Source organism: Abramis brama, assembly GCF_963993115.1.
Source record: "Abramis brama genome assembly, chromosome: 25".
NCBI lineage: Eukaryota > Metazoa > Chordata > Actinopteri > Cypriniformes > Leuciscidae > Abramis > Abramis brama.
This window is the reverse complement of record NC_139987.1, coordinates 12,689,618-12,703,170: the sequence shown is the minus strand read 5'-3', so window position 1 is coordinate 12,703,170 and position 13,553 is coordinate 12,689,618. Positions and strand designations below refer to the sequence as shown.

The following is a 13,553-nucleotide window of genomic DNA, read 5'->3' as shown; positions in this document are numbered from 1 at the left end:
ATTGTTGGCCTTTTTGTGATTGGTCTTACATGTTTTTTAACATTAACATGTTTCTTTCTTGATGCAAACTTTTCTAGGAAGTATCTGGACAAGTAACTTGAACTTGGACTCTTAGATATTGTGCACTTTTCTTTATTTTTGCATTTTCAGGAAGTCGTTAAACTAAATTGCTAAAATATTAGTAATATAGCTAGCATAATGTACTGTAATGAAATATTAGCTTGGAACTGCTAAATAGGCAAACCTTGACTTCTTGAGGAACACCACTCCAAACACAGGAACCCATTTCAAATTGAATATATCACATGATTGAAATGGCACATGATACAGCCAAGATAAAGACTTACAAAATAAAAGCCAAATAAAAGTTCAAACAGTGCCTGCACCTGTACAAAGGAAATATTAAATATTACAATTGTTCACAGACATGTGAATGTTGTCATGTAATATGTACAAGTTTCTGAGTTTATTGATGAATTTGGGACCGCATACTAGCTAGCAAACTACTCTTACTACTTTTACCATAGCTTTCTATAGTAAAAGTAGTGTATGCTAGTATGCGATGCGGCATCTGTGTTTGGTCCATGTCCATCTAAGTAAGGCCACCAGTTACCAAAATGTTTGCTGGCTTTTCTTCTTTTTTTTCTTCAAATTTAGCAAATGCTAGTCCAAACAAAATACTTGTGTTAATAGCATATTATACAATTAACTTAAGAATACATTATTAGTGCTTACACTGATTATTACATTTCAATGCAGGATTACAGATTCAGTGAAAACTGGCTAAGAATCTGGAGGCACAGTATATTTACATGCCCCTTAAAAGCAACTCTTCATCCATGGCTTCAACAGCTGAATAAATGTGGAGGCAGAGACTAGCGAAAATTCAGAGCGCTGTACAGCAACTGACTTTACCAACTCCCTCAGACTGTTCATTCAGTTTCTGGGAAAAAAGCCACGCAAGACTGTGGGACCCCTCTCAAAGCACAGAAAAAAGACACTGATTTGTTGTGGATAATTTCTGTCGTTCTGCCCTGTACGCCTCTGTGTATCTCTTTTCACATTACATACTCTAATGGAGAGCAGAAAGAGAATATAAATAAATAAATCAATAAAGGACCAGCGCCAGTGCAATATGCCTACCCACCTGCAGCCCCCTGACGCAGATCAAGACCGGCTCCCCCAGACCCAAATTTCTCTCTCTTTTCTCTTTCAGACCCCGCATTCCCACTGTGAAATTGAAACCATATAATATGAGCCATGTCAAAACGCAATCTCACGCCAAATTGGAAGTTGGGATTTCCTATGACACCGCCTCTGGGTCTCAGAGAGAGATAATTACAAAAAGGCAGAGGGATAAATAGAAAAGGGAAGGATGTGATAAAGGTGGGGGATGGTCAGGGAGGAAAGGGGCCGCTGGTCATACGGTTATAAGTAGTGTCACAGAGAGAGGGGAGACAACATTTTGCTGCGATCTAGAATTGTAGTAAACAACTTCTTTCCCCAGAGGGAATGATGTGCCCTTTTCACCCGGCTGTAAGGATTCACTAACTCCAAGAAAGGTGTGTATGTATCCATAACACTCACACACACACACACACACACACACACACACACACACACACACACACACACACACACACACACACACACACACACACACACACACACACACACACACACACACACACACACCATGAACTCACTGATGGAGTAAATCTGAAGAACTATGCTTTTGTACTTTAAAGCAGTTCTCTTAGTTTACATTATGTATTTACTGGCAAAAAGTACCATGATATGCATTTTTTGCACATTGTACTATTATATTATCATGTGTTAGCCTAATTCATAATCATAATACTATCCCATGGTTTTATTTGAAGTACCTTGAAGTACCAATGTCATGATACATATCAAAGTATATATATATATATATATATATATATATATATATATTACAATGGTACATCCACAGACTTTTTTTTTTTAAAGGAAAGAGTGTGTAAGTATGAATATATTATATATATTCTTGCAACTGCAAGAAATAATTGAGGAAACAATACAGAGAAATAAAGCAGCAAGATCTAAAGATGCATTTATGATATATAAAGTCCTAATTATGACAAATAAAAACAACAGATAAAGTCGCAGTTGCAAAGAAAAAAGTTGACTGCATGATATAAAGCGACATTTATGAGAAATTATTAAAAGAAAAAATTAACAATTAAAAAAATGTATTGCACAAAATACAATCACAATTTATAAAGCCACAACTGTAAAACAAAATTATAAATTTAAAATAGAATTACAATTACATGAAACAAATCTGAATTTGTACAAAATAAAGTGGAATTATCAGAAGAATTAGATAAATTCAGTTATGAGAAATAAAATCTGATTCGTGAGATATAAAGTCAGAATTAAGTTACACTTTATTTCGACAGTCCACTTTAGACATTCTAACTATAAGTACATTTGCAACTACATGTAAACTAACTATATTAATTTGCAAGTGTTTGTCAAGTGTTAGCAGATATTAAGCAGACAGTCTACTAATAAGAGTCAGTTGACATGTAGTTGCAACGTTACTTGCATCGAAAATAAAGTGTTACCCAGAATTATCTTTTTTATTTTTTATGTTTCAGTGATGTAATCCAGCATTCATGCACAGCTCACTGCAAATAAATATAATCATAACCAAAAGTAGTTGAAACATAACCACATGGTCAATTCTCATTAACCATCTACACAGTCCTTTCTAAATAAAAAAAAGAATAATATCTCAATCACAAAGTCCTTGTCTGACCAATGGACTGCCAAACTATCGATCAGGTGCTGGAATGAGTCAATAACACAAGCTTCTTATCAATTCTTGCTTTCCCTGGGAATCAAACCCATGACCTTAGCGTTGCAAGCGCCAACGCTCTACTGTGCTACAGGAAAGCCCCATCTTTCCTAATCATTTATCAATTATCATTTTAATAGGTGCTTCAGGCTTTGAGATCAATATTCTCTTCAAGGCACGTAAGCAGTCTATTAAGAGATGGCTTTGAGGGAGGATCTGCGTCAATATGCATGATGTCTTCCAGCTATAATCCATAATTGCTGAAACACCATAAGTGGAGCTCCAGGAATAAGCTTCATGTTTGTGAGCACATGAAGTATAGATATGTATAGGAATGAGAAGCAAAATCAAGTATCGAAGATTTGGGAGTTTTTAAAGGTCATACTCTAAGGACCCGGTTTCCCCGTAACAGCCCGCGGATCACAACACAACTCTCAATTAGAAGAAGTCTGAAGCTGGCCAGAGGCAATAAGACATCTGCTGCATTTTTCTAGTTGCACTCTCATTCCCTGAGGACTTCCGATTAAGCACAGAGACGAGCAGTTTTGGGAGAGAGGAGTGAAAAGAGCGCATTGGGACGTGGCCCACTGGTGTTTGGACTATTGAGAGTCAGATCAAACACTGAGGAGGATAGTTAGCAATCACTGAGCAGATAGACACTATTTTAACTATTTTGTGTTGTAAATCCTTTACCTAATTTGTTGTTCCCAGTCAAAAATGATTGGCCTTTTAAATTGCTTGAAAATCTCTCATTATTCTATATTATCACCAAATATTGGATTCAATCTTTTTGTCAACTTGATTTCTTTTAATTAACACAGGTTTTGCATTTCTTTTTGAAAGGGATTGGTCATTGGCCTCATTGATCTGAGCTTATGCGCTTCATTGCTTCAGTGAAAAGAGGTTACTCAAATAAGGTGCATAAACTCAAATCATTGCTGATGAAAAGATTAAATCCAATATTTGGACTTAAAGCATAACAAGAAATTTACAAGCAAGTGTCAGGTGAAAACATTTAACTTTTTTTTTTTTTTTTTTTGGGTATCCTCTCCGGGTCAAAATGATAACACAACACAACTATCAGCATATAGCCTATTACACACTTTCCTGCTAGATTAACTGATTGACATAACAAAAACAGTGAAAATGAATAGGCCTATATGTATTAAAGGAGCAGTTCATCCAAAAATGAAGACTGTGCTGGTCACTCTTTTCCATGAAATTACAATGAATGGGGTTAGAGGACCCAAAAGCACCATAAAAGTATTATAAAAAAATGTCTTCTGACACAAGACACAAGACAGCTTTGAGTTGAACTTGAGAACCGAATCAGTCTGATTCAGAAACAGACTGAAATTTAAGTCATTATTCATTCCAAGAGTTAAACTAGAGAAGCAGATCAGGTATTTTTTTCTTCTTTTTTTGGCGAATGAATCATTCAGACTGGTTGTGTGAATCACATGTGACAAGCAGACCAGGATGTAAGTGATTATTCAGCTAGTCAGTGAGCAGCTGAACTTTAAAAATAGTTTGATTTGTGAATTCGAACCAGTTTTGTGAACCAAGTATAACAAACAGAACAAATTTTAAGTCATTATTCTAATCTATCAGTGAGTTGAACTTGAGTATAATCAGTCCAATTAGTGAATGAGTCCTTCAGACTGGTTTTGTGATTTAGATGTGGCAAACAGCCATTATTAAATTAAATTATTATTAAATTGAATTCATTATTCACTCTGTTAGTTAAACTTGCGAGTTGCGAGTTTTGTGAACCAGATCAACCAATTCAATGATTGACTCAAAAGAATGGTTCATTCACAAAATCGAACATCGCTACTTCCTTCATTAACATGCATGATTTTGTTTTTTTTAAATTGGGTTTGGAACAATATGAGGGTGAATAAATACAATATATACACAGTACAAATATGTGTCCTTCTGTTTTATCTGTGTGAGCAGAAGCAATGAAAGCTTTCTTTTTTCATGAAAGACATTGTCACACCTTTCCGTCAGCCAAAGGTGAGAAGGTTGGAGGGAAAGACCAGACAGGAGAGCAGGCACAGAACAGCTTTCAAACAGGAACTTTAAGATCTCTTCCTGACAACATGAACTGACACAAAGTAGTCCCTTTCCTTTTGGCCAACTCTTCTCAGGGACTACAGGCTGACTCAACTGACAGAATATGTGATCCGTGAGCTCAGAACAGGTATCAGATGTTCCCTCTCCTGCATTTGACAGCTAAGAGCTTCACTCTGAGATACAAGGACAGTAACGGGTCAAAACAGACGGAGGCTTAGCGGGAAGAAAAAAAGAATAAAAAACAACTTCAACTCAAAGTTTCCAACAACAACTGTACCCTCTCAGAGGGAAAAACTGAGCTCTGAGGCAGAGCACGAAGGATTCGTTGAAATGCTTCACTTGTGAGAAAACAGAGGCACAAGCGCAAGGTGAAGAAAACACAAACGGTAAAGAAAGACGCTCTCAGCAAAAGAAGGAGAATAAAATATTGAATGGTGAAAAGCGAGAATCCTGCCAAAATGCTAGCAGTGCTCCCTCAGCGTAGGGTTTATGTTGTGTGTTTGCGGTTTGTAGAAGCCGAGCCAAATAGGAGCTATTACCGAACACTAAAAACTAAAACCAAAAGCATTTCATTTATAAAAGGTACTTTTGTAAAACTCATACAGTGGTTAAAAAACAAACTGAAACAATGAACTACAACAACAACAAATATAATCAAATAATCTGACGAAACACAAAAGACTAAAACAAAACTTAACTAAAACTGCGTGACAAAACTGAAGTAAAATAATAATAGAAGAATCCTAATCATTAAGTAAATCACATGACTTGACCTGAAATGTGTCCAGGGTATTTGAAAATAGTATTACCAACAACAACAATGACAAAGTGAAATTGTGGTATAATCCCATAAAAACTATAATCTCATTCAACTACTAACTGCAATCCTCTTGGTTAAACTTAATCTTTCTCCTTCAGTTCATTCACTGATGTTTTTTTTTTTTCATATAATATTTCTGTCCCTCTTCCTACACATTCTGCCGTGTTTTCTCTCTGACAGTTATTCAAGTAGCACTGAAGCAGAAAGCTTTGAACATCATACATCAAAGTTTCCTCATGCATGTTTCATGCCTAATGCACATATGACCAACCATCTGGATATGAAGATGGGAAAGACACTAAGAGGGAAATTCACTCAAATTAATTGTGCCCACAGTATTGTTTATGTCAGTGGATTTCAATCCTGGTCCTGGGTCAACAACCACTCTGCACATTTTGTGTGTCTCTCTTATCTGATACACTCACCTATGAGCTGATGATCTAAATCAGCTGTGTTAAATAAGGGAGACATACAGAACAAAGTGTGCAGATCGGTGGGTCCCCGGGACCAGGATTGAAAACCACTAGTTTATGTACACATGCTGTCTGCTTATCCAATAATGAGCCTCATTTGGGTGTTAGTTCTGAAAAGAATGACAATGACGTCTAAGGATGCACAATATATTAGTACCATACTGATTATTGGCCAATATTAGAGATCTTTTTAATAGTATTGGTCAACTACAATATACTATTCAAAAGTTTGGGGTCAGTAAGATATATTTTGTAAAGAAATTAATACTTTTATTCAGCAAGGATGCATTAAATTGATCAAAAGTGACAGTAAAAAACATTTCTAATGTTACAAAAGGTTTATATTTCAAAGAATATTAAAATATCAAAAATATCAATATCAAAAATATAATAATATTAAGAAGCAACACTGATAATGATAAGAAATGTTTCTTGAGCATCAAATCAGCATATTAGAATGATTCCTGAAGGATCATGTGGCACTGAAGACTGGATTAATGATGCTTAAAATTCAGCTTTGCCATCACTGGAATAAATGACATTTTAAAATATATTAAATTAGAAGACGATTATTTTAAATTGAAATAATATTTCATAATATTACTCTTTTTACTGTCTCTTTTATCAAATAAATTCAGAGCATAAGGTACTGACCATCAAAAACATTACAAAATCCTACCGACCTCAAATTATAACATGAAAACAGATATAAATGTTTCGAAAATTTGCCTCTGAGTGTCCACGTGAACCTTTAATGATTGGCAAAGTTAAAGAATTATGCATAGTTTGTATATGACAGAGGACTTTCTTTTCTTTGTGCAAACGAAGCTTGGATGAAGTTTGTCAAATTGGCCAATCAATCGATCTCCGACACGCTTTCCCACCAGGGCATCCGTTCAATTTTCAGACACAATGGTGACATTTGGCAGTCAAGACATCACAAACTGCAGGATGTGTTCCTGTTACTTCAAGATTAGAAGGAAATTTAGCCTTTATCTTGAACCCTGCCTCTAACAGAAATCAAATAGGCTTTTAATGGAGTAAAACTTAACAACAGAACATCAGTCCAACTCCCTCTTCCTCTCCGTCTCCTGATGTTTCTAAAAGAACAATACTGTCAGACTACATGTAAACAATCCAGACAAGCACACAATTGGCAGCGCACATCATTACGGCTTAATACATCACTCAATGCAAGCCCCGCAGATTTCTCGCCCTGCAAACGCGAAGAGCATTTCAAGCATTAGCGGCCTAAAATTAAGGCCTGTTTCCTTGGCAACAATAAACCGCTTGTACTTTGCTTCGTAGATCTATCCATTAAAAAGGGTTTGCGCCTGAATGTGACAGACAGGGTTCTCAGAATTACAGGATTGTGGTGATGCTTACTGAAATCCCCAGTTAGGAAGACGGCCTCCGCTCCCGGGGCCCATTCCCTAAGGACCAGACCGTTGTCGGATCGCCGCTGAATTCCGAAGTACTGGTAGCTCAGTGTGAAGCGATCAAAGGTCCCTTCCGCCTCCTCCAACTGTGCCAGATACTCTGCAAACCGCTTGTATCTGAAGACACAACAGAGAGAAAAATAGAAATATACAGAGAGAACAGACACAGACAAAGACATTATGGTCTCGAGCATTTCTCACCCTTCCATGAAATGGCGTTCTGCAACTTCAGACAGTTGTTCTTAGTTCACATAAGGCATTCACTCAAATTCAGCTGTCTCCGTCAGCTTTGCATCACAGAGAACACTTTTATTTTAAAGTTATTTTGCACAATTGTCCCAGCTAATGAGTCACAGGTGCAGAGATACACACATGGCTCTTTTCAGTAAAGTTTGTTGTACTGACACACAAGCGCTAACACACACAGTGATTAAAAGAAGAGTTTGTAGCCTTTAGAAAGGGTTTTCAAAGGAGTTTTTTGCTCTTCTGCTCCCTTAATCTTGTGGCTTTCACTGAAAATGTGTGATAAAATTGATACGCATCTCAGACAAACTCGGGTGTTATTTAGGAAGGCTGGGTACTGACACAAATGTCATGATTCTGGGTTAAGAGAATGTATTTGAACAAAAAAAAAAAAAAACACATACCTGTACTTCTCCTTTAAAGAGCGCCAAAATGGTATTTATTGTTCAAACTTCATAATAAAATTGACAGAATTTGAAAGCTGATACCTCTTTTCATATCTAACACAGCACAAAACGTATTGCAATTTATTGAATGGCAGGTCTGCTACAAATAAAGTTTTGCTCATGCATCAGCTGAAAATAGCATAAACTATAAGATCGATTAATAGGATTTAAGAATCGAAATCGGCTTATCAAAATACTATTCACTATTCACTATTCAAGTACTATTCACAATCCAGTAAAATCCGGTAAAGTGTGCATCGTGTGCACTGTAAAAAATTATCAGTTGACTTAACTTAAAAAAGTGAGGAAACCCGTTGCCTTAAAATTATTAAAGGTTATCGCTTTTCTAACTTTAGTTAGTGTGTAATGTTGCTGCATAAACAACATCTGCAAAGTTACAATGCTCAAAGTTCAAAGCAAAGGAAGATATTTGCTTTTAAAGAAGTTGTTTTTTTAAGGACTACAACAAACGGATGGTAGGGACTACACGACATTCTTCCCGGGTTAGTGACATCACTAACCCTAAAATTGACATAAACCCCACCCCGGAAACACGCAGTCCATGTTGAGAAGAGGAAGAGTTGGTGTAGTAAAGCACATTTGTGAGTCTGCTCAAGCTGTTGCATCCGTCTTTTAACATGCAATACAGTAAGTAACACAAATGCAATACAACATTTCTTACAACAGTTCTTCCCACGCAAGCGATTTATAGATTATCATGCCAGAATATGCTAATCAAAGACTTGAAGATAGTTAACTCCACATCAGCAACATAAATTCATCAACTAACCATTCAGAAACGTCCTGTTGCATTCTACATGTTGTCACTTCTTCTTGAGTCTCTCCATCATTGTCCGACTCAAGTAAAAGGCAGAACAGTTTCTGACATTTTTGTGCTAGTCTGCCTGAAGCTGCTAAGGCCCTGTCCCAAATGGCAACCTAAGCACTCGTGGTCTTCCTACGAGTCCGCACTTTCGTGACGTAATGCCGCTTTGACTGTCGGGGACAGGGCCTAACACACACAAACTCTTGAAGCTCCGCCCTCTGTGCCGGGAGCAGCAGCTCATTTGCATTTAAAGGGACACACACGAAACAACGCGTTTTACTGACCCTCAAAAAGGGACAACTTTAACATGCTGTAAAAATGATTCACATACACACTCTGGGGACATCAGAGACTTATTTTACATATTGTAAAAAGGGGCATTATACCACCCCTTTAAGTAAAGAAACTTCATGCGTAATTGAAAAAATGTAAGTTAAGTTATTTGACTTCCATATAACAAATATTTTTCAATTACGTATTACATTTATTTACTTAATTTTAAGGCAACGGTTTAATGGTTCAAAGGTTTCCTCACTTTTTAAGTTAAGTCAACTGATCACTTTTTACACTGTATCTGTGAGGGAAAGCTGTGAGGGCACGAACAACGCAGCACAAGGGCTGAATTATTTCGTGCCTGTAATAATTTAATGTTAATATATTTTGACGCATTGAATTGCTATCGAATCACTATTCATCCAATTCTTAGCATTATAAATGTTTTTTTGACGAAACAAACGATTAAAAAATTAACGATTCAGAAATCCATGTTTCAAGGATTTGTAACTGATGCATCGAGAAAACGTTAGATCGCTAGAGAATAGATTAAAATCGACAAAATCTATATTTATTTAACCTAGTCCTATTATTTCGGGATGACAGACCAGAAAGTGGATCAAATTTAGAGTTTGTGGACATGTGTTCTTAATGTTGAATAAATGAAACCCCAAATGAATCAAATCTCAGACTGATTTGTTCAAATGTATTTTAATGTCTGTTTGAAAAGTGTGAAATACTGAAGAAAAAGAAAAACAAAGCATGAAATCTCATTTGTGGCTTGACATTTTCAAGTTTTTTTTTAGCACAACAATTTTCGTTCAACTGGAAAATGAGCAGAGATCGGTGTCCTCCTCTGTGCTGTTAATTGACATTTCTACCTGATAGACTCTAATTGTCCTAACGCTTAATGGCACATCGGTCTCTGGTTAAGTGGCTTAATGCACATTCTTATTTTGAACAATTAGAACAATATTTTTTTTGTGAATTTCCCACTTCATGCTGTTACAGACAAATTCAGAATTAAATCTCAAATGATGAAATGTGAAGTTAAGAATTTTGTTTTAGGAAAATCAAAAGAGCAATACCCATAGCAATAGCTGACCCAAACAGTGCACATCTTTAACTATGCATCAAAAACGTGTGATAATTAAAGTGAGACTAGTACTACTTTAGCAGTCAATCACATTTTTTCTCAGAGAAGCTTTGTCTCCCTAAATAAACCATGGCATATGATAACAGGTATTTGCATAGTATTACACAGGGGAATGTGTGTCTGTTAAAAATGTGGACTAAGACTAAGTCTACTTTTAAAGTGCAAAATATTCACAGCTATGTCAAATAATCACGATCAGGCAGTTACTAATCTGACACCTAAGTGTAGTGAGACACTATGTGTAGTAAATACAAAAAAAAAAGAATAACTATTCTACATATTCCCTGTGTTTGCCATTTGCCATGCTTGCCGATCCATTTTAAATGGCATATAACTGAGGTAAAAGAGTGTGAGACCTCTGAGCTTGAGCTGGAGTTTAGATGTAAAGAGTGCTGGGCCCAGCTGGGACTTCTGTGTGCATATTCATGGCAGTGTTAGGAATAATTACCGATGGGAATCGCTCATTTGGGTTCCTCTGGGAGTTTAAAGTGCTCATTAAAACTTGAGGAACAACAGGGTGATGGGTGCCGTCAAGTGGCCTCTCAAACACTGCTCTTAATCACTTAGAGAGAGCGAGCAAGAGAAATGGGGAAAGAGAGAACAGACAGACCAACAAAAGGAAAAACAGACAGAATCTCTTCCTGACGATTCCCAGATAAACATAAACGACCAAACCGCTTGACCGATTACCGGTTTGACAGTTAACAGCCACAGTCACAGATGTACAGTCACAACCTGCCAGGTGAATGAGCAAATCTAATCACCCCCTGGACTATGACAATCGAAAAACCTGACGTTTATGGACGGCTTTTATGGAATAGCTGACAAAAGAAGCAGAATTAATATCCCACAAAGCTGCAGAAAAGAAAGCTTTGAAAGTGGTTATTTCAAGGCCTTAAGACCGAGTTAGTTCTGATGGGCCGCACACTGAGATCCATGAGGGGTTTTTTTAGACGTCTGTCAGTCCAGCTGGATGTACAAAATGGAAAATATGACCCCCATAGAGCAGCCGGAGCAATTTAATCACCCACTGAACAAATCCTTTCAGCAGGCCATCACTTACTCAGTCCGGTGGTCAAACGGACTCAAGCTTTAAAAGAATCGGTGCCCAGCTCGGAGGAGATGGAGGGGACGTGGGAAACGCTGCAGCCTGCCATTGTGGATATAATAACAAGCTTTCTGCCGTTCAGTAATAACAATGATTCAAGGCTGCCAGAAGCAACAAAAAAGTGGTGAATGCTGCTCCGGTCAGTTTTAAAAGAGGCTATACTTGACCACTCGATCCTACGCTCTTGAAAGCACGTTTTGGAGAACGGCCACGCTCATTGAACGGGGACGCCTCGGAGGGTGAGCGTGGGGAGCTCGAGAGAGATTGTTAGAGGAGCGAGGGTGCTCACGCGTGTCTCATCTTCTACGCTAACAGCCCCGGGGTGAGCTGACTCATCATGACACAGCGCTTTTTCGCACAGATAGCTCACTTACACGTGGATGGAAACACACGGCAGCAAACACCTCATTTCTGCCCCTGGTGTCCCTGCGTGACAATAAAAGAATCACAGAAGATCTTTCACAGCTTTAGAGGCTCTCTTGTGTACACCCAGAGACGTCAAAACCCAAACTCAAAAGCGTAGTTTAGCTTTGGAGTGGAACGAGGTAAACATGGACTCAAGAGAAACAGGAAGTGCTGATTTAATATCTGCAATGTGAGATGGTAAGATAAGACGTCATTTATGTTGTTTGTCAAATATTGGTTGTTTCTTTAACTCTGGGCACTTCGTTAAACTTTTTGTTACTTTGCTTTGAAAACTTTTTAGTATGCTTTGCTTATCACTTACACTGATGGTAAGATTTGTTAATGTTTTGAGTCTCTTATCCTCACCAATGCTGCATTTATTTGATAAACAAATACGGTAGAAAAACATTAATATTGTCAAATATTATTACAATTTAAAAAGTTCTCTATTTGAGGGTATTTTCAATTGTAATTTATTCCCTGTGATGGCAAAGCTGAATTTTCAGCATCATTACTCCAGTCTGATCCTTCAGAAATCATTAAAATATGCTGATTTGGTGCTCAAGAAACATTTCTTATCATTATCATTGTCGACAGTTGTAACGCTTAAATTGTGGAAGCTGTGATACTTGTTTTTTCAGGATTCTTTGATGAGTAGAAAGCTCAAAAGAACAGCATTTATTTGAAATAGAAGTATTTTGTAACATCATACATGCCTTTATAGTCACTTTATTGCATCCTTAATGCATAATAAAAGTATTCATTTCTTTAAAAAAAAGAAAAGAAAAAGAAAATCTTCCTGGTCCCAAACTTTTGAACGATTGTGTATTTTTTGCTACTTTTCAAATTTGTCAAAAAAAACAAACAAAAAAAACAACTTATACCAATAAATATACCAAAAGACAGTGGGTATTGGGGGTCAGGGTTTATTTATTTATTTTGTCAAATTATGCAAAAAGTTTGAAAATATTATTTAATTGTGTATTTTTGGATGCATGAAATGTAAGCTTGGCCAAATTAGGCCAAGACAATTTTATCACAAAAAATATTCAAAATGTAATTTCCACCACAGAATGAAACAAACAAGATAGCAAACGTTGAAGAAGCACCCTATTATGAATGAGAAAGACAGAGACGGAGAGGCCGAGAAACTTCTTGCTGACCTTCTGCTGACACAAACCACATCTTAACTGTTAATTTAACCAATTAAAGAAGAAGGATGAGGACGCAAAGCCTGTTTTTGTCTCCTGGATTTGCCATCAGGGACTAAGCCTTTGCCTGACTCAGCCAGTCTAGGATATTGACGTTTTTTTTTTTTTTTTTTTTTTTTAAATACTGAGGTTCCTTTCTTAAGATGAGGACACACCTTGGAACTAAAACTCTTACTGAAGCTGTGGTTTAGTGGTTAGCACAAATGCTTCAAGCACATTGATCAGAGGT

At 37.0% G+C, this 13,553-nt stretch overlaps 1 protein-coding gene across 1 annotated transcript in view; it reads right to left on the bottom strand.

Annotated features, from left to right (window-relative positions):
* The window catches only part of gbe1a (glucan (1,4-alpha-), branching enzyme 1a), a 151,805-nt gene that overhangs the window by 125,179 nt on the left and 13,073 nt on the right, over positions 1-13,553 (bottom strand). The window contains exon 2 of the mRNA XM_084104994.1: positions 7,604-7,773. Within this exon, the coding sequence (XP_083961120.1) occupies positions 7,604-7,773 (170 nt within the window). The remainder of the gene's footprint in view (positions 1-7,603; positions 7,774-13,553) is intronic.